Source organism: Alexandromys fortis, unplaced genomic scaffold (assembly GCF_014885135.2).
Source record: "Alexandromys fortis isolate MF-2015 unplaced genomic scaffold, M_Fortis_MF-2015_v1.1 scaffold_74, whole genome shotgun sequence".
Classification (NCBI taxonomy): Eukaryota; Metazoa; Chordata; class Mammalia; order Rodentia; family Cricetidae; genus Alexandromys; species Alexandromys fortis.
In genome coordinates this window covers 8,298,439-8,321,069 of record NW_026068008.1, presented here as the reverse complement: position 1 = coordinate 8,321,069, position 22,631 = coordinate 8,298,439, and the positions used below count along the sequence as shown (strand labels likewise).

The following is a 22,631-nucleotide window of genomic DNA, read 5'->3' as shown; positions in this document are numbered from 1 at the left end:
AGTTTCCGCCTCCTCCCAGCCTCCCATTTCCCTCCCCCTCCCCCCACTCTTCTCCACCTCCCCCCCCCTCTCCAATCCAAAGAGCAGTCATGGTTCCCTGCCCTGTGGAAAGTCCAAGGTCCTCCCCCCTCCGTCCATGTCTAGGAAGGTGAACATCCAAACTGGCTAGGCTCCCACCAAGCCAGAACATGAAGTAGGATCAAAACCCCTTGCCATTGACCTTGGCTTCTCATCAGTCCTCATTGTTCGCCATGATCAGAGAGTCCGGTTTTATCCCATGCTTTTTCAGTCACAGTCCAGCTGGCCTTGGTGAGCTCCCAATAGATCAGCCCCACTGTCTCAGTGGGTGGGTGCACCCCCCGTGGTCCTGACATCCTTGCTCGTGTTCTCCCTCCATCTGCACCTCATTGGATGGAAATAGAAAACACTATCCTGAGCGAGGTAACCCAGACCCAAAAAGATGAACATGGGATGTACTCACTCATAATTGGTTTCTAGCCATTAATAAAGGTCACGGAGTGTATACCTGGTGAACCTAAAGAAGCTAAATAAGAAGGTGAACCCAAGAAAAAACATATAGTTATCCTCTTGGCTAAGGGAAGTAGATAAAATTGACAGGGAGAAAATTGGGATCTTGGGGGTGGGATGGGTTGGGGATAAGGGGGGACAGGGAGAGAAAAGTGAGAAGGGGAGGATTGGGGGAACTTGGGGAAACAGGAAGATTGGGATAAAAGAAGGTTGGATAGGGGAGCAGGGAAGCACATATCTTAGTTAAGGGAGCCACCTTAGGGTTGGCAAGAGACTTGAACCTAGAGTGGCTCCCAGAAGCCCAAGGCGATGTCCCCAGTTAGTCCCTTGGGAAGCGGAGGATAGGGAACCTGAAATGACCCTATCCCATAGCAATACTGACGAATATCTTTCATATCACCATAGAACCTTCATCTGGTGATGGATGGAGATAGAGACAGAGACCCACACTGGAGCACTGGACTGAGCTCCCAAGGTTCCAATAAGGTTCACAATCTTAATGTAGATAAATAACATTATTTTACAAAATAAAAATCTTTGTTAATATATTTATTTTTTGTTTTTTTTTCAAGACAGGGTTTCTCTATGTAGTTTTGGTATTTGTACTGGAACTATCTCTTGTAGACCAGGCTGGCTTCAAACTCAAAGAGATTTGCCTGCCTTTGCCTCCCAAGTGCTGGGATTAAAGCCATGTGTCAACATCACCCAGAAAGAGTTAATGAATCACTTCAAAATGCTGTCTTAATTAGGATTCTGACTTTAAAAAATTATTTACACATTATATGTCTTAACTGTGGTTCTAGGAAGAACCCATCAAATCCTAGAATATTGTACAAGTTAATTATTTGCAAATCCATGTTAAACTCAGAAATAAAAATATTGTGTAAGGATAAAGCTGCTCATTTTGAGAATGCCCTATTTGAGAGAGCTCTGAAATAGTTGGGGGAGCAACTTCAGTGTGATTTAATGTCAGTTGCTCAGAATTTTAAAAACTAAAAAAGACAAAACCATGCAACTTTTAAGGGCAGTAGGATTCTTCCATGGATACATGTTCTTATTTAGTTCAGTGATAGGGGCAGGGATTTTTGTTGCTCCTCAAGGGGTGTTAAAGTTCTCCTCATTGAACATCCCTGTTTGTCTGAGCATTTGGGCAGTTTGTGCCCTATTGAGCATGATGTATGCTCTCTGTATTGCAGAGCTGGGGACAACCTTCCCTGTGAGCTCAGCACCTTATTATTTCCTGAAAAGATCTCTTGGATCTTCTTTTGCTTTCTGTAGTGTTTGGATTAAACTTTTTGGTTATTCCCTAGGACTTGGTGCTCAAAGCTTACTAATAGCCAGTTATCTATTACAACCTTTCTATGTTGGCTGCCCAGCCCCAGAACTACCAAAGAAATGTCTGGCTTTGGCTATTTTGTGGTCAATTGGAATTCTCAATACTCGAGGGCTAACTAATGTGTTTTGGTTTAATAGCATCAGCAATTTGTTGAAGATGGGTGTTCTTTGTCTCATTATTCTAACTGGGATTGTGCTGGTAGTGACTGGGAAAAAAGAGAATGTGTCCAGGTTTGAGAATGCTTTGGATGCTGATCTTCCTGTTGCCTCAGAGATTGTAGAAGCCATTCTTCAAGCATTTTATGCATACATGGGATCATCACTCCTGGTCAACATAGCAGGTAACTCCATTTATTAAAAATTGACAGCAAAATAAATAAAGACTCATCAGGAATTTTTATTGAAAAATAAATGTTATTGTTTAGTGCTTGTAATATAATTTTCACATATTCTCCAATTAATGGTCAATATAAAATTTGTTCAAACTGGATATGCAAAATTTACTTTACTTTGTGTTATGTCTCTTATATAATTCCTTGTGTTTCTTTTACAGCTTTAACAAAAACCAAGATTATCTGTCCCCTTAGATTTTATTCTTCAATTGACTCAGTATTTTGAGGCATTTTCTGTTAAGTAATAATTATGTAATTCATATTTTCAATGAAAATATATCACATGTTTGAGATTTTTTGGTATATTCCACAGTTTCTGCCCAAATCCTTTCACCTATTCAGATGTACAACCATTTGATTTGAGTTCTCGTCATTATTCATAATCTTGTACATGAAAATACCACTTTTTTCTTATATCTCCAATAATAGCAAAATTATTAAAATGCCTTTGCTAATTCATCCTGCATTGTTTTTCTTACAGTTCATTCCATGGTATTATTAGCTTTCTGTGGCAGTGAGTTTTCTGATGCACTTCCTTTTCATGAACTTTAAAGTCTTACTGAAATTTTCCACATGAAAGACAAACAGAATATTAGATCCTTCTCTATGTACAATTTTGTTACTTTGTATTCACATTTTATAATTTGATATTTGAAAGAATTTGGGAATAGAGGTGTATGAAACTCCCTTTAAACAAAAGTTTAGATAGAAATAATTTACTTTATTTCATTCACATTGCAAAAGTATAAAACATAAAATATTAAGGAAGAATATTGACTCTCTCTAAGACTTACAAATATCTTTTTCAAAAATTATTAAGAAACATTTATTTTGCTGAACTAGTTGTAACACTTCTGTAGGTTTTATGCATGAAATAATTGCAAAATTTTCCTGAAACTTAGAATTTTGTTTTCTTGAAATAATATAGTTTCTGATTATTAAACTTCTCCAGAAATGAAAGGCTTCTATCACTCATATATTATTAAATATTTAATTATATTTTTAATAAGTGTCAATCCTACAGGTTAATGAGTTTCACTGTAATTTTATTCATTCATATGTCACACATTTATCCTGTATACTCACCTTCTATTCTCTTTTACCTGCTCCACTCTTCCATCCTTACAAATTGTCCAGTCTTTTATGATATCTGTTCTATTTTCAGTCTTCCTGTCTCTATCTGTTTCACTGTCCCTGTCTTTGTCTTTCTGTCTCTTTTTCTCTCTCTGTGTGTATATATATGTGGTAGATGCCACAGTTGCTTTCATATGTTGAGAACAGGAATTTCTGTTAATAAATGCCTAATCAAGTCCATTTTGTATGCCATGTTTATTTCTTTATGACATACATTCAGAAATATGATGGGATATGGTATGGCAGTTATATTTTCAATATTTTGGTGAACTTTCTCTCTACCCTCTGTAGTAGGTGGTTGCTTGTTTATTCCCAGCTGCTCAGCTTCAAAATAACCACACATAATCTATATTTATTAAATCACTGCTTGACCTATTGGCTCTTACTTCTTATTGGCTAGCTCTTACATCTTAATTTAACCCATTTTTAAAAATCTGTGCATTTCCATGTGGCTGTGGCTTATTGGCAAGGTTCTGTCTTGTCTGTCCCTGATGGAAGCTACATGACATCTCCCTGACTCTGCCTTTTTTCTCCAAGAATTCAATTTAGTTTTCCTCACCTATTTCTGTTCTGCCATGATATAGGCTCAAAGCAGTTTCTTTATTCATTAACTAATAAAATCAACACATATACAGAAGGACTTCCCACATCAGCTCCCCTTTTCTGTCTAAATAAAAAGGAAGGATTTAACTTTAATATAATAAAATTAAATATTACAAGACAGACATCGAGTAAGAATTACAGGCACAATATTTGTGTCTACTCTATCTTTTATCATAACTAAAGAAACTACAACTATTTATTCTTTAACTTCACCAAAGACTCCAGAATTATATAATATTACCTAGGTAAACAGAAATTGCATTGTAAACAACTTCCAAAACTCTAGAACCCCAAAGGACTATCTCACCTCTAGGCAAGTTTACCAGTCATTTCTCTGTGGGTCAAGTATGTCCAGTTCACACAGCATACCATTAAGCAGTCCATTCAAGACCAATCATTTTCCCAAATGGGTAACAAACTCCATAAGGAGCCACTTCAATGCCCATCTTCCTCTTCAAGTTATTGGTACTTCCAGAAGCAGATGTGTCTCATTGTCATGAAAAGTCTAAGTTCTTAAAACATTTTAAATGCCATATTCTATAGTCTTTGAAAGGCTTGAAGAATAATTATTCATCTGAAATATATCTGTACATCTAGAAAATCTAACATGACAAGCTTGACTTTTATAGATGATTATCTATTAACCTGTATTTCTTAATTATACATTACATTTTTAAATGAGCTTTACAAACATAATACCTTAATCAAAAGCAGAATATACATATAATAAAATTGACCTTAAATTTGTATCAATATACTAAGATCCATGCCAATGCAAAATATTGATCTCTATATCATGTCCCCCTTTAAAGGTAAACAAACATTTATAATCAATATTTGGGAATTTGCACATAGTTCTGTGCAAACTGCTTCCCACTTTTTCTTGGGCTAAGTAATTTTTAGGGGTTTTGAATATCCTGTTTTTTTTTTTTTTAAATATGAAGTTGTTCTTTCAAGTTCTTCAAAGGATTGTGTTGAGATTTTGATGGGGATTGCATTGAATATGTAGATTTCTATTTATAGAATCACCATTTTTATTCTGTTGATCCTTCCTATCCAAGAGCATGGGAGAGCATTGCATTTTCTGATATTCCTTTCATAACCCACCAAATAAATATCCAACCTCACTCTACATGGCATGCCTATCCATCTCTTGCCCATCACCTGGGACCAGCTGCCTTCAGAGACCTGCGGCATGGTCTCATGTGCTGTCCCTGCCTGGGACTGGCTGCTCTAGGGCCCACTGCCTGCCCCTGCTTGAGGACCTGTGGCATGGTCTTTGCCCACTGCGGCTACTCAGGATTTGCACATTTTAAAATTAATTCATTACATTGGTGCCATGAGACTTGGGATGCTCCCCTGCCCCAAGCTCCTCTCCCAGGGTTAGGATCCAGAACCAGGTATTATTTTTTGCACAACATCCATGTGTTCCATATGCCTGAGGATGATTTCTACAGTGTGATTTCTATGCACACCACCAGCTACAATTGGTGAGTTTCCCCCATTCTGGTCAGCTAATATTCATCTCTGGATTGCTTCCCTTTGCTAAAATTGTGTTTGGAATGGCGCGGGCTGATCCACCCATGACTGGGGGCCCAGGGTCCCTAAGATTCTTCTTTCTCTTTTTTCTTTTCTTTTCTTTTCTTTTCTTTTCTTTTCTTTTCTTTTCTTTTCTTTTCTTTTCTTTTCTTTTCCTTTCCTTTCTTTTCTTTTCCTTTTTTCCCCTCACCATAAAAGGCTGCTTGGAGTGGTCTCTTGCCTTTCTGGGTTCCAAATAATCTTGACCAGATCCATCCAGGCCTTACTGTCCCACTCATAGCCAGGGGATGCCCTCCCCTTGGTCCGGTAGCACTGATTCACACCCCACCCACAGTCGAGAGATGTCTCACTGTGTACCTTGTGGTGTCATTGTTTTGTGGTTTTTCACGGTTTCAGCTATGGGTAGCAAGCCATGCAGGTCCATCCTACCTGGGATGGGTGTCTTTTAGAGGGCATAAAACCACAGTTCTTAATGCCATACTTCTTCATGTCCTACCCCACTCTGCTGGTGTCCGGCTGGCTCCACTTTTACAGGAGCTTTCTAAATACTGTCAATGGGAGCTTTCTAGCTACTGTCAGTGCACAGGTAGATGAAAGGAGTTTCCTCAAACTGTCCCTGCCACTACTGCTGCCAACAAGGTTGGTCAGATCCACAAGATGGCTTTTTTCAGTTCCAGCCTTTTGCCCCTCTGCAGCTTGCGGCATGGCAGCTCAGCCACAGGACAGATCACACCTCTAGGACTCTCTTATTATTAAATTCCCTGCTTTTCCATATAACAGTGACTGCTGCCATTTTGACTGAGGTCAGACTACCTTACCACCATTTTAACTGAGGTCAGGTGATTTCACTGCCATCTTAACTTAGTGGTTTTTCATACAACATGTGACTGCTGCCATCTTTACTGAAGTATACCCTGCCTGGTCCCCAGGTTTACTTATGTTTTTGTCTCTAAATTCTTCTAGTTGAATCTCTTGCATGTGTGTTTTGTGTACTGGCATGCTTTTGGTAGGGTCCAACAAGAGCATCCACTTCACCCAATTCCTATTCACTGTCTGTGTGTGTGTTCATATATGTAACTTAAACATGCACTTATGTTTACTGGTAAGTGTTACAATTGTCTGCTCATTGCATCTCATTCCAGACTACAAAACAATAAGTCTCATGTTTTAAACTGGTACGTACTTTTATGTCTCTTACAAAAATACTTTATATTTAATCCAACCCTCATTTAAAATATATTTATATGTTCTATACTATTGTTAGTTCTTCCATAAACCTTCTATTGCCAGCAGTTTTTTTCTTTCTCTCTTTTTATAAGTGTAAATCTTACCTGTTAAGTTAAGAGCCAGTACAGTTAAGCTTGGACCCAGCTCTCCAAGTCAATTCTATATTGTAGCTGTACCTAATAAACATCACTCAACTGCTCAGAGATCTAGGGAATATGGCGTTTAAATTTAAATAATTAAAAAACTTTTCATAACAAAAAAGAGACAGTTTGGCTTCGAGCAGCAACACTCTACTTCCTCCAAAGAAGACAGAAGACTAATGGGCACAGAACAACATCCATCTGCAATCTGCTTCAACTGCTAAGTGCTGACCACTGGGTGAAACTGCCTTTCATCTAAACTGAAGATCTCCAGACATACACAGAATTGCTGGAATCAACAGCCTAGCTGCTCAGGTCAAAGTAGGCTTGTCTTCCTAGAGATTTCTTAGCCTACATGACCTTCTGGAGCCTGGCAGGCCCTATGCTAAACAGCAAAAGGCAAATACGACCTTTAGCAATCATGGAGGACTCCTCAGAGTCCTCCAGGCCAACCAAGTAAGTTCTCTGTTGTTTTTTAATCAATAACTCAAGTAAAATTTTATCATTCTCAAAGATCTCTGATGCAGTTTGACAGCTGAGAGGTTTGTCAGTTTAAAAGAACAACCTCACCAAACAAATTTTAGTCAAATACAAATACAAATACAAGACTTGCAAGTAATAAAGGTGTGAGGACAAATACAAGTTATCAACTTTCTCTGTCATGTCCATAGTCTTAAAAATACTTTTCATTGTGTAAAAAGATCTGTCACAGCAATTCTGAAATAAATATGCTACTGTTTATATAATGTATATGTTTAAAACTTCTGTTTTTATAAGCCCAAAGAATTCTTATGAGTTACAGGGATCCAAATTGAAGGATCCACCTTAAACAACAGGTCAGATACACCCCTCTCAATTCCCTGGTCCTAAGTTTTTCCCCGAAACATAACTTTGTCCTCTGTTCTGTCATTACCTTAAACAGGTGTAAGAGACACCAGACATTTCCATACCACAAACACTGGACAGGAACAAACAGATCAGCAATGCCAGGATGTGACCAGCACCCAGTTTTCTCAGGTTCTTCCCCAAAGATGATGCCCACAAAAATCAGGAAGCAGTATTGCAAATTTACTGTCCCAGTTCCCTTAACCTGTGGTGCCTGACCTCTCATATTTTTATTAAAAAAGAAATGGGAATGTAATGATCTGTCCTGTCTCTTTAAAAGACAAGCCGTGCCCACTCCATCCTCCAACAGCTTCTGTCTCTCCCTTCTCTTTCTCTGTCCTCTCTCTCTCCTCTCTCTGTCTCTCTGTCTCTCTCTCTCTCTCTCTCTCTCTCTCTCTCTCTCTCTCTCTCTCTCTCTCTCTCTCTCTCTCCCTCTCTCTCTCTCTCTGCCTCTCTGCCCTTCTCCCCTTCTCCCTTTACTTTCCATAGCCCACTAAATAAATATCCAATCTCATTCGGTATAGTCTCTTCGGAGACTTCTGGCATGGTCTCATGCACCATCTCTGTCTGGGACTGGCTACTCTGGGGACTGCTGCCTGCTCCTGCTGGGGGACCTGCAGCTACTTGGGATCTGCAGCATTTTTCAATTAATCCATTACACTTAGCATCTTTTCTCTAGTTTTTAACCATTTGTATTTCCTCATTTTGGAGCTGTCTGCATTGTGATTTTACACTGATTTGTGGCCACACTGGGTAGACTGAGGACAGTATTCTATCAATTTTGTTGATAATTCATGGATTGGTTGCCAGTTACATTTACTTTTTATGACTTAACTTTTTGGAGCTATAGTTAAAAAGACAGAGATTTTTGATACAAAAAGACACAAATTTATTTAGTTTCCCAAATATATTTCATTACACATTATTTTTAGGACACCTGAAAATTTTCTTTTTAACAATGTATATAGATTTACAAATCTATTTATATCTATATTTTCATCTCATCATAATCTTACACCATTTGGAAAACTAAAGTTTTATAAAACATGCAGGAATTATGCCACATAAGTCAATTGAATATTAAATCTTTAGCCACATAGAAATAATAATTTACATAACTATCAATTCAGTTATTCAATAAATGCTGAATACAATCTCAGAAATATAAATAGAGCAATGAAATTATAAACACAAGTTTATTCTTTTAAATTATCTGCATTTCAGTAAAATTAAGGAAATAAAAACTAATAGGTAAACTAATGAAAGAAAACAAGAAAATACCTTCTGCAACAGTTACAAACAAATGACTTAAAATCTATAGCTCATGGTAATATCTATGAAACAAGAAGTAAAAATATGGATGAAGAACAATAAAATTCAAGAAGTACAAGGATATGATTTTATGTGGGGTAGACTACCAATGTAGAGGGTATAGGATCATGAAAGAATTATAAAATCATTAATTTAATTGTTGCCATTGTACAAAGAATGACTTAGGAGGTCTTCGTCCATTTCTATGAGAGTTTATCTTGATCATATTGGTTTGTATGGAATCCCTATACATTGTGGCAGGCCGCACTTCCTGAGCAGGATATTCTGGAATGCTTGACAATGAATAGAGTAAGCTGATTACTAACATTCAAGCTGTAGTGATTTCAATGAAAATGGCCCCCTTAGGGTTTGGCCCTATTATGAGATTTGGCCCTGTTGGAGTAGGTGTGGTCTTGTTGGAGGAAGTGTCATTGGGGTTGTGAGCTTTGAGGTGTCAGAAGCTCAAGACAGGTCTGGTGATTTTCACTGCTGCCTGTTGATCTAGATTTAGAACTCTCAGCTACTTTTCCAGCATCGTGTTTGACTGCATGCAGCCATGCTTCATGACATGACAATAATGGACTACCTCTCTCAACTCTAAGCTGGGCCCAATTAAATATTTTCTTTTATAAAACTTTCTGTTTCTATGGTGTTTTTTCACAGCAATAGAAACCCCAATGAAGACACATGCATTTAACTGTCTATACTTCTTGAATATTGATATAATGTCTAAAGCTAACTTGATTTCCTGTTGCTGTGACTTCCCAATAATAATGATGCTCTGTAATCTGGAAATCTCTCTTAAAATAAAACAATTATTTTATAAGTTGTAAGGATATTTCATTACATCAATTATAAAAGTAATGAGACAGGAGTTGGCATCATAACTTTGGTCATCTTTGTAATAAGCCTGACCACATGCATTTTAAGCTTATATAATTTTTTGTAGGAATGTAGAGGCATTTAGTCTGTTGAGCTAAAAATGCTACAGGATTACAAAAGCAGAATGTAATGAACCGTGCTAATGAGTATATTGAAAAGAGTAACGCTGAGAAAAATGTGGACATTGACAGTTCAGCTTCTGAGTTTTGAGGGAAACAAGGACTTTATTGAGAGATGGTAGAGAGACTATGTTTTTAATACTTTGGCCAAGAATCTGGCTTTATTCCACCAATTCATTTAAAATATGAGTAATGTAAATAAAATGATGAAGATCATGCAATGTTTGTCTTTACAGATTTAGTTTAGTTCATATGAGTGGCATTTTATAATTCCACCCATGTACCTGAAAATTTGATAATTTCCTATTTCTTTATTGTTTAATATAATTTTTCTATTTTACTATAAATCATATAGGATTTCCTTCTAGAAAGTTCAACATTTCAGGATTTACATTGATATCTTTGATACACTTGCAGTAGCTTTTAAAAAAGGGTTATATATTTAGGGACAATATTATTCTTCCTACAGGTGGACAACCAGTTTTCCAAACACCACTTGTAGAAGAAGCTATCCTTCCTTCAAAAGCTTTCAGCTCTTTTGTCAAATATGAAATGGTTGTAGCTATATATGCCCTTGCCAAACCTTTTATTTTGTTTCATTGGTCTATATACCTGTTTTGTTTTTGCAAGTTGCATCCTGGTTTTATTATTACATCTTTGTAATAAGTCTTAAAATGTAGAATAATAATCCTACCAGCACTGTAATTACTCCTGATTGGCTTAGCTATTCTGGGTCCACCTGAATTCTAGGATTTCTTTTCAATACCTATCAAAAATAACATGGATGATGGGTATTTTGATTGAATTTGAATTGAATCTCTTTATTTCTTTTGATAGAATGGTTGCTTCCACAATATTAATTCTACTAATTCTTGAGCATGGAAGATCACCCAGTATTCTAGTGTTTCTCTTCTTCTTCAGAGATTTAGTTTTCATTGTAGAGTTCTTTCACTTTCTTGCTTAGAAAGATTCTTAATCTTTTTGATGATATTGTGAATTGGAATTCTTCCATTACTTCAACATGCTTTTTGGTACACAGAAAGGATGTTGTTGTTGTTGCTTTGACTTGTTAAAATATCTCACATCAAGTTTAATTTTTGTTTGAGTTTTGTTCAGAAATTCTATTAAATTCTATTTTAAAATGCTGAATTTTTCTTAATGAAATCATCAGTTTATTCATGTTCTTGTAGTGTTCATTTCAGAATTAATTCATATTCTTTATTGAGTTTATTGATAACATTTATTATTTTTACTTTGAAATCATTGTCTTGTGTGTCATCTATATTCCATATAAATTGGGAGGATTAACTTTTGGAGAAGACATATTGTACTTATTTATGTTGGTGATGATTTTGATGTAACAGTGTATCTCAATTTAAGTCATTGTTAGCTTTATTTAGTATGAATTATATATTTTTATATAATCTATCTATCTATCATCTATCATCTGCCTATCTGTTTGTCTATCTGTCTCTCTGTGTGTTTGTCAATCTGTCTGTATATTTATCTATCATCTATGTCCACTACTTTTAGTGAGATTTTGGATTTTCAATAGCCCTAACAAGAATTTTTTGGTAGGCAGAATATTGCCTAAGATTAAAGTTTCACAAGTACTTGCTGTTGAAATTCTAATGAGTTTCCAAAAATGCTTCTAGATTGGCTTGTCAAAGAACATTTCTGAATGCTGAAAGAAACCCTCCATTAAATTAGCTGGTTCTCACCTTAGAAATGTTGGAAGAATTACACATTTTTATGGGTAATCTTTGGGCAATGAAAGCAGGCCTCTATTCTGTTCTCAGTATACCTAAGCTTGTGTCACAACAATAAGAATTAGTGATACCTGAAGAGGACACACAGGGCTCCTGTGAAGTCCACATGTGTCAGGATTTATGCTTGATTATAAATTTTAAACAGTGATTTTCTCAATTGACAGCATATCTGTCTAAGAGAAAAAAAGAGAAGGAAGCCTGTATAGTAATACTTATGTCACATGAAATGAAACTGATTATTGGCATATTAATGTCACTTACAGCCTTCAAAGTTGGGAATTTGTTATGCACCATTGTTACCCAAAACAGAGAAAGGCAGTTCTCCAAATTCTGACCTCACATAATTTTGTTTAAACCTTTGTGAACAAAGCAGAAGAGATAAATTTATATTGTTTATACTGACTATTCCTTGCTTATAAAATTGAATGTCTCTTTTCCATGATATAATTTGGTGAAGAATATTTAAATTTTAAAAACTTTTATTTTTAAATTAGGATCATAGAAAATGTCAGCATTCAAACAAAATTTGTCTGCCAAGGGAACAGAATTAATTTAAGAAAGTTAAAGAAATATCACTTTTTTTTTTTTTTTTTTTTTTTTTTTTTTTGGTTTTCCAGACAGGGTTTCTCTGGGTAACTGCTCTGATGTCCTGACCCTAGATCTTCTAGATCAGGCTGACCTTGAACTCACAGAGATCCACCTTCCTCTGCCTCCTAAGTGCTGGGATTAAAGACATGCACCACCATGGCCAGGACTTCTTTTCTTTTTCATGCAGAGAAGAATACATTTCTCAGTATGCAACTTTTCTAATGATTGTACTTGTGTTTTTCAGGAGAAGTAGAAAATCCCTCTGAAACAATTCCCAAATCATTGATTTTTGGTCTGCCTATTATAGCTGTGATTTACATATTGACTAATGTATCCTACTTGGCCGTTTTGACACCTCAGGAAATCATTGCTTCAGGTATGTCTGGGTATAAACAATCACAAATACAAATATCTTTAATCGTGTGATGAGCTTTTAGTTTTCTTGCACACAAATACTACAGCCTCTAAATAAGCCACTCTTAGGTACAAAACAGACACCTTCTTCCTTCCACATGCCTTCTGGGTACTCTTATCCTCATAATCCTCTCCTGCAGTCTAGTTGAATTTATTTTAAATTCTATACCTCATGCACAAAAGGGCTTTTTAGAATTTGTGAATGTCTCGTTATGGAGAGCTTGAAGATCACATAAAATCCTGAAATAGAATGGAAGACCATATTCAAAATCAGAATTAAGTGAATACCTTTTTGATTTAGTTAAAAGATAACCTTTAGAAGCACAGTTTAACAATTGTAGCTTTGCAAATATAGGTGAATAACTCTAGATGTATAAACACTTGTGATGGAAAAAGGGATAGAACTAATTGAGAATCAAATAGGAATGGACAAGTGTAAAAAGTTAAGATCTTCCAGGCCAAGCCGAGAAGACACTGATCATGTCTAGCCAATAAGGGGTGATCATGGGATATTTCCTGAAGGCCTAGAAACATGTGCTGTCGGAGGTCCTTATCTTGCCTAGCCAATGAGAGCTGACCACTGTGATGTCAATGGATAGGAAGGGCTGGGTGATGGACTGATATAAGTTTTTTCCATTGTAAAATAAATGAGTTTGCCCTATTCCTTTCACTGTACTTTCAGTGACTGTGTCCATTGATGTCAAGCCTTCTCATTCTCTTCCCCAAGGAAAACATTAGGGCCCAGCAACAAAAAATTACTAAAAAATCATATAACTGTAACAATAAATTTTAGCAATAGCTTATAATCTTTATTTTTAATTCTTTTTGGTTTTCTGAGACAGGTTTTCTTTGTAGCTTTGGAACCTGTTCTAGAACTTGCTCTGTGAACCAGTCTGTCTTTGAACCCATAGAATCCACCTGTCTCTGCCTCATAAATTCTAGGATTAAAGAGATTCACCACCATCTCACAGCTCTATAATCAGTATTTATATACACAGGGTGGATAATTTTTAACCATGCCAGATAAAGTCAGATAACAAATTTATTGCTATTTTCCTAATATAAGATATCCATATTAGTTAAGTGTTGTGGATTATGCTCATTGTTAAATAAAAGATCATTGGCTTATTTCTGGGCAGGTAGAGATTGAGTTCGAGATCCAAAATATTAAGATAACTCTGGGAAGAGGAAGGGCAGAGCCTGAGAGTCACTGGAAATACAGAGAAGAAACATGAGAAAGATTGTACTGAGAAATAGTACCAAGCCATGTGACCAAACATTATTATGGATTAATTTAAGTGTAAGAAATAACTAGTAGTAAGTCTTCTTCTTGCTAATTATAAGTAACATAAGCCTCTGTGTGGTAATGCAAGAAGTTACTGCTGAATATTTGTAACCAAGTGACTCCAAGAGAGGAAATGTCATTTATATATGGTGCCCAAGTTGGGAAAGAATTTCCATACAAAGTCAGTAAAATCATCAAAAAAGGATTCTGAATATACAAAAAAGTCTTCTTAGTAACCACTTTTTCTTATGTAGGCTCTAGTTTCTAAGTGACAAGCAGAGGCACAACTCCATTAGGAGATGGCTTTCTGACAGAGTGCTTTTGGCAAAAACTGCATGGATCTTTTAAGAAACCCTGCTACTGAGTACTTAAATGTGGTTTTGAGCAGTGGGTGGTTTGCTACTTAGTGGCAGTGTGGACTTAGACACATTGCAGTGTTGGAGTGATAAACATGGCTCTAGATTTTGCCTTCACCATTAAGCTAGATTCTCATCTCAGGAAGCTAAGGAATAGGATAGTGCCAATTTCCAAAGCTGCAGATTATTAGTCATCTATAATAGCAAATTTATAGTCATATTAATTAGGAGTCCAAAGTCATACAGATATATATTTTAGACAGATAGACAGCCTTTAAACACTTCAAAGATCTACAGAATATGTGATTTAAATTGCTTTAAGAGCTTAGACTTTTATTGATATTGAGTCTCATCTGCTCCTGGTGGCACCAACTACTTCAAAGAGAATAAATTGGCTTTGAAGAAACTTCATATGTTGTTTTTTTTTTCTTTATGGCAAAAGATATCATGTGGGCAAAGAAACTACCCTTGCCACAATTGCTTACAGTTACTGTAAAAACTTGAACAAAAGCATGCAATAAAGGTGACTGCCAAATTTTGTCAAGAGAATATAGAACAGTCCTTCAAAATTCCCTGCTTCCCAGCAAAGCCTGTCAGATATGCTAGGCCTGGAAGCTAGACTTCGATGATCCAATGTTGCAGAAGAATTTTGGATGACTGTACAGGCAGGTTAAGGTCCCTGTCAGAAGTTAACTTTATAACCCTTTTATAGACTTTGATGGAGTTAAAGACTAGATATTCATATTTACATTTTTTCTTAGTTATAACAAAAGATAAATTAGATGTGAAATTTTAGGTTTACCAGGATAAAATAGATAATACAGTATTTTCTCTAATTTTGTAAAATACAAATAGACTGACTATTGTTACTATAATTTTTTCTTACCAACTGTTTTTGTTGTATACAAGTTTACTAAGTCAAGGTTAAGATCATTAATTAGATAAAAGGGGAAAAGCTGTGTATTATGCTCATTGTTAAATAAAAGTTGATTGGCTGATAGCTGGGCAGGAAGTGATTGAAAACAAAAGCCAGTTAAGGATAATTTTGGGAAGAAAAATGGAAGAGTAGGAGAATTACTGGAAAATACAGAGAAACAAGATGAGAATGCTGTACTGAGAAAAGGTACCAGGCCACATGGCTAAACACTGATAAGAATTATGGATTAATTTAAGCACATGAGATAGCTAAAAACAAGCCTGAGTTATTAGCAAAGTATTCATATGTAATATAACCCTGAGGTAATTTGTGAAATGGCTTCTGGGTATTTGGGACCAAGCAGCTTCAGGACAGGAAACATCCATTTATACATAAACATATTTTATTTCCATTGGGAAAAAATCTTTCAACTTATAAATTATAATTTATGAATATTTTAGTCACTGTTTTAATTACCCATGGTGTTTCTATCAATTCTCCAAAAATTTTATGACAAAAATTGTCCATTTATTTAATCCACAAATCTATAGGATAAACTTTTATGGTGGGTCCAGAAAATTGCTTCTATCTTTCACAGGGTCTGTAAATACTCTGGAGACTACTGCAGCTTGGAAATCATCTGCCCTGAAGCTTAAAATATACTGAGCTCTTAAGTTTAAGGGGCTCACTATACTTTAATTAGAAAATTCTAGAATATGTGCATTATTGTATTAGTGAAAACGTTTGTATTTGAAAAAATAAGAAACTTGACAAAAATATGAAAATCATGGATATAGTGGAATTGGATAATTGATTCCCATTTGATAGGAGAAAGGAATAACAAGAGGCCTTTAGCAAAATAAATTCATCCAGAAAATAAATGATGCTTCAAGTGATTTCCACACGAGGTCATGAGGTGTGAACAGTCTAACAGATAAATAATGTTTGCTCAGTTTCTACACCTGGTGTAGCAGTGAAGCAGCTGAGTGACACTATTTGAATGTCAAATGTCCCCTATATACTTAACTGTTTGATTATTTGGACTCCAGATCATGAAATTACTCTGAAATCTATAGAAACTTTCAGATGCAGATCCTTGCTGAAGAAACTGAATCATTTTTGAATTTAATGGATCAGATTCCTTTATGTCTACTTTCTGACTAAAGATTCATTGTGATCAAATGCCTCATAATTTTTCCATCAAACCTTGTCTGATATGATGCACTATGTAGTACAAAACTGTAAGCTCAAATAGAGTCTTCTTAAGTTTGTTTTTATCATTATTTGGTCACAATAAGAAGACTAGTGATTAATACAGTGAATCATGGAACATATGCTTTACAGAGTATGTTGTACATCTCCTCACAAACTATCTAATATTCTCAATTTATCAGGTATCCAGTTTACCAATTAAGAGGGCAAGAATTCTGCAATATCAGGGAATGGACTGAATGCTGGGACATAAAGACTTTTAATGCCTTTTACTTATTAAATGAAATCACAAGGATTAATCTGAAACAAGAATGAGTAAAGTAAGTCCCTCTTTTGGTAGAAGCACCCAAGTTTCATTGATCATGAAGGAGAGAACATAGGGTTATCACTGTTTTCTTAATAAGCAAAATATCTTTCATTCTTGAATTTCTGTTTAATTTTTGTAGATTCTGTTGCGGTCACATGGATGAACAGAGTGTCACCGTCCATGCAATGGGTCGTTTCTTTGGCCATCTCAATTTCTATACTGAACAACACTGGCTGTGGAGTACTTTCAGCCTCAAGGGTTTTCTACTCTGCAAGCCAAGAAGGACAGCTTCCTTTAATTTACTCGATGCTTAATGACCACAACTGCCCAGTTGTAGCTATCACTCAAATTATCATATTATCATCTTTGGCAATAATACCTTTGAATTTAATCTATGTGGTAAAATATTTAGGACTAACATACTTTATTGGAAATGGACTAAATATGATAGCTTTACTTAAACTGAGGTACAAGGATCCAGACCTACCTAGGCCTTATAAGGTAAATCAAAGTATGAACATTAAATTTATATAAAGAATAATGAAAGAAAATGTTTTTAATTAACCAATTAATTTAAAATCCCAGTTACAGCCTCCTCTCCTCCTAGTGCCTTCTATAAATCCCCCTCTGTGCCCACTCTCCAATCTACATCTTCTCTGTTTCTGTTTAGGAAAGAACAGGTCTCTCATGAATATCCATAAAACACGGCATATCAAGTTGCAGTAAGTTGCTTCCTAAAGCCAGCAAAAGAGTCTGAGATATTCCTTGTTCCCACTGTAAGGAGGCCAAGAGAATCAATCCACACAACTATAATATCTGCAGAGGGCATAGGTCATTTTCATGCAGGGTCTCTGGTTATTGATTCAGTCTCTGTGTGCCCCTATAAGACCAGGCTAGTTGATTCTGTGATGTTTTTGTAATATCCTTGTCCCTTCTGGCTCCTACAATCTTTTCTCTCACTCTTCTGCAGGATTCTCTGCCTAATGCTTGACTATGGGTCTTCATCTGTTTCCATCAGTTGCTGGATGAAGCTCCTCTGATGACAATTAGGCTAGACATCACTCTAAGCATTGCAGAATATTGTGAGGCATTATTACATTGACAGATTATTTTTCCCTCCAGTAGAATTTGGTTCTATAATAAGGTTTTGGGATATTCAGCCTGTAGTTCCTGGTGCTCCTGGAAATGTTAGGCATGGTATTATTCTCCTGTTATAGATTTTAGGCTAGATGGGTCACTTGGTCAACCTGTAGACCACACTTTCCCCAGAACTACCCATAAGTTAGACACACTGTAGGTTGAAGATTATGTGACTGGGTTGGTTTCCTGATCCCTCTGCTTGAAGTCTTGCCTGATCACAGGAGTTAGCCAATTCATGCTAGTATCCACTAATGCTAGGAGTCTTAGCTGTGGTCATATGTGGTAGATACTGGAAAAATTCCCTTGTGCCAGGTTTTTATCTTACACAGAAGTATCCTACCACCCTTTCTAGTAGTCTCTTTCAGTATTCTCCCCCTTGGTCACCATCCCCAGTTTGATTTTTCATGTTTCCATATCCAACAAGTCACAGTTAATCTAAAGTTTCTTTTCTCCTGTCTCTCCAAAGAGATCTTGGAGTACCTCCTTGAAGCCTTTCTTGTTACATAGTCTCTTTGGCTCTGTGGGCTGTAGCATAGTTATCCTTTATTTCATAGCTGATATACATTTATGAGTGAGTAGATACTATCTCTGTCTTTCTGAGTCTGAGTTACCTCACTAAGGATTATATTTTCTAGTTCAATCCATTTGCCCTTAAATTTCCTGATGTCATTGTTTTTAACAACTGAGTAAATGTACCATATTTTCTTTATCCATTCCTCAATTAAAGGACATCTAGATTTCTTCCAGGTTTTGGCTATTACAAATAAAACTGTGATGAACATACTTGAGCAAGAGTCCTTGTAATAAGATTGAGCATGCTTTGGGTATAGTCCCAAGAGTGGTATAGTTGTTTCTTGTGGTATATTGGTTTTCACTCTTCCAAGAGACCTCCACACTGACTTTCAAATTGGCTGTACAAATTTGCACTCCCACCAAAAATGGAGGTGTTTTCTCCTTGCGCCACATCCTCTGTAATATGAGCTGGCACTCATGTGTTGACTGAGCTGTGGGCTGCGTTCCTGCCACCCTGGCTCCTGGCCGCCTGGCTAGCTTATGCCCCGAAATAACAACACACAAACTGTATTCTTTTAAACACTGCTTGGCCCATTAGCTCTAGCCCTTACTGGCTAATTCTCATATCCAGATCAACCCATCTCTAATAATCTGTGTAGCACCAGTCTTACCAGGAAAGATTCAGCATGTCTGACCTGGCCCAGGCTTGCTTCATCATGTCTACCTCATTGAGCAGAGCTATGCCATCTGTGCTCACTTCCTCTTCCTCCCAGCATTCTGTTCTGTTTACTCCACCCACCTATGTTGTAACCTATCAGGGCCAAGCAGTTTTTTATTAATTAACCAATGACCTTCCTCCATCACTCGTGCTTTTGATCTTACAGTCTGACAGGTGTAAGATAGAATCTCAGTGTCATTTTTGTTTATATCAAACTGATGGCTAAGAATGTTGAAAACTCCTTGAATGTTGCTGTGCCGTTTAAGATTCTGTTCAGAGTTCTCTGTTTAGATCATTACTGCATTTTTAATTGGATTGTTTGTTTTGTTGATGTCTAGTTTCTTGAGTTCTTTATATATTTTGGAAACCAGACCTTGGTTTGATAGGATATAGGGTTCTTGAAAATCTTTTCTCATTCTTCAGGCTGCCATTTTGTCCTATTAGCAGTGTCCTTTGCCTTTCAAAAATGTTTCCTTTTCATGAAGTGACATTTATGAAGTTTATCTCAGTGTCTGTGATATCAGGGTCCTGTTCAAGTTGTTATCTCCTGCAACAATGCATTTAAAGCTATTTCCCACTTTTTTCTATTAGGTCCAATATAACTGGATTTTGGACTGGAATTTTGCACAGGGTGATAGATACAGAACTATTTGAATTCCTCTATATATCAACACCCAGTTAGACCAGCACCATTTGTTAAAAATGCTTTTTTTTCTTCCGTTGTATCCATTTTGGTTCCTTTGCTGAAAATCATGTGTGCATAGATGTCTGTATCTTTGGTTTTATCCCAATGTTCCTCTTGTCTGTTTTTATGCCAATATTGTTTTTATTACTGTATCTCTGTAGTACAACTGCAAATATGGGATAGTAATACCTTTGGAAGTTTTTTTATTGTACAATATTGATTTAGCTATCATAGGATTTTTTGTTTTCCAAATGAATTTGAGTATTATTCTTTCAAAGTTTGTAAAACTGTATTGAAATTTCAATGGGGATTGTAATGAATGCTTAGATTGTTTTTAGTAAGATGACCATTTTTACTATGTTAAACTTATGGATCCATGAGCATGGAAGATCTTTCCATATTATAATATCTTCTCCAATTTCTTTCTTCAAAGACTTGAAGTTTTCGTCCTACAGATTTTTGGCTTGCTTGTTTATAACTGTCATAAAATATTTTATATCATTATTGACTTTTGTGAAGGATGTTTATTCCCTGTTTTATATTTTACACCATTTAACATTTGTATATAAGAGAGCTACCGATTATTTTGCATTAATTTCATATCCAGCCAGTTCACTAAAATGACAGGATCAGCTATAGGAGCTCCTTCATAGAACTTTAAAAATCACTTATATATACTATCATGTCATCTGCAAATAGTGACACTTTGACTTCTTTCTTTCCCATTTGTATGTTCTTGATCTCTTTCAGTTTTCTTATTGCTCTAGCTAGAAAATTGAGTACTATATTGAATAGATATAAAGAGAGTAGAAAACCTTGTCTTGTTTCTGAATTTAGAGAAATTGCTTTCTTTCCATTTAATTTGATTTGGGCAATTGGTTAGCTGTGTATTGCTTTTATAATTTTAATTATGTCCCTTCTATCCCTGATCCCTTCAAGACTTTTATTATAAAATATTGTTGGATTTTTCAGCATCTAATGAGATGAATGGGTATTTTTTTCTTTCGTTTTGTTTATATGGTAGATTACATTGACAGATTTTCGTATGTTGGACCTGAACCCTACATCTATGGATGAAGTTCATTTGTTCATCTTTTGATATGTTCTTGGATTTAGTTTGTGAATATTTTATTGAGTATTTTTACATTAATATTCATAAGTAAAGTTGTTTTGTAATTATACTCTTTATTGAGAATTTGTGTGGTTTCAGTACCATGGTGTCTGTGACTTCACAGAAAGAATTTGGCAATGTTCTTTCTGTTCCTCTGTTCCTTTGTTGTCGAGTAATTGAAAGGGTATTGATATTTAAAACTATCAGGCCATGGGCCATTTTTTTTTTCTTTTTGGTTGGGAGATTTTAGCTTCTATTTTCTTAGGGATTATTGGTCTATCTAAATTGTTTGATTTAACTTTGGTAAGTGGTATTTATCAAGACTTTTTTTCTTACAGATTTTCTAATTTTTTGGATTGTGGATTATAGGTTTTTAAAGCATGACCTAATGATTTTCTGGATTTCCTCAGTATCTGTTGTTATGTACCATTTTTGTTTCTGATTTTGTTTTTTTAAAATATTCTTTCTCTTCCTTATAGTTTGTTTAGTTAAGGGTTTATGTATTTTGTATATTTTGTTAAAGAACAATTCCTTGTTTCATTGATATTTTGTATTGTTCTCTTTGTTTCTAGTTTTTTTTTTTTTATTTCAGTCTTCAGTCTGATTATTTCCTGCTTTGTATTTCTCTTGGGTCTATTTGCTTCTTTATTCTAGTGATTTTTCAGGTGCCCTGTTAAGTTGCTAGTGTGAGATCTCTCCTAATTCTTCATGAAGGTACTTAGTGCTATGAACATTCCCTTAGCCCCTGTTGTAATAGGAATTCTGTTGTAATAGCCATTCTGTTGTTCTGTAGTAGTAGGAGATGTGGGGCTGCATCTGCGTCCTCAGCACCCCGGCCGCCTGCTAGCTTATGCCTCGAAATAATTACACGGACATTGTATTCTTTTGAACACTGCTTGGCCCATTAACTTTATCCCTTATAGGCTAATTGTCATATCCTGATTAACCCATCTCTAATAATCTGTGTAACATCAGTCTTACTGGGAAAGATTCTAGCCTATATCCATCCTGGGTCAGAGCTTCATCGATCGCGTCTGCCTCAGAGAGCAGAGCTATCACGTCTGCCCAGGAGAGGGGAGCATGTTGTCTCTGCTCCAGAGAGCAGAGCTGAGTCTGAGTTCACTTCCTCTTCCTCCCAGCATTCTGTTCTGTTTACTCCTCCCACCTATGTTTTAACCTATAAGGGCCAGCCAAGTAGTTTCTTGATTTTTTAACCAATGACCTTCCTCCATCAAGCACCATTTTCCATGGTGTCCTATAAGTTTGGATGTTTTCTATTTATTTTTATTGAATTCTAGGAAGTTTTTAACTTCTTCTTTTTTTTAAAAAAATTATTCTTTGACCCAGTGGTAACCCAGAAAAGAGTTATTCAGTTTTGGTGAATTTGTGGGTTTTTTGTTGTTGTTGAAATCCAACTTTAATCCATGGATGTCTAATAAGTTATATACTATGTTTTTTTTAATATAATTTTTTATTGAAAAAAAAAATTTCTGCCTCCACCCCACCTCCCATTTCCCTCCCC

The 22,631-nt window shown here is 35.9% G+C and overlaps 1 protein-coding gene across 1 annotated transcript in view; it reads left to right on the top strand.

The window, feature by feature from the left end:
* The first annotated feature begins 1,537 nt into the window (after nt 1–1,537).
* LOC126513401 (solute carrier family 7 member 13-like) overlaps nt 1,538–22,631 on the top strand; it is a 35,565-nt gene continuing 14,471 nt past the window's right edge. The window contains exons 1-3 of the mRNA XM_050161759.1: nt 1,538–2,204; nt 12,697–12,828; nt 17,082–17,443. Coding sequence (XP_050017716.1) covers nt 1,538–2,204; nt 12,697–12,828; nt 17,082–17,443 — 1,161 coding nt within the window. The remainder of the gene's footprint in view (nt 2,205–12,696; nt 12,829–17,081; nt 17,444–22,631) is intronic.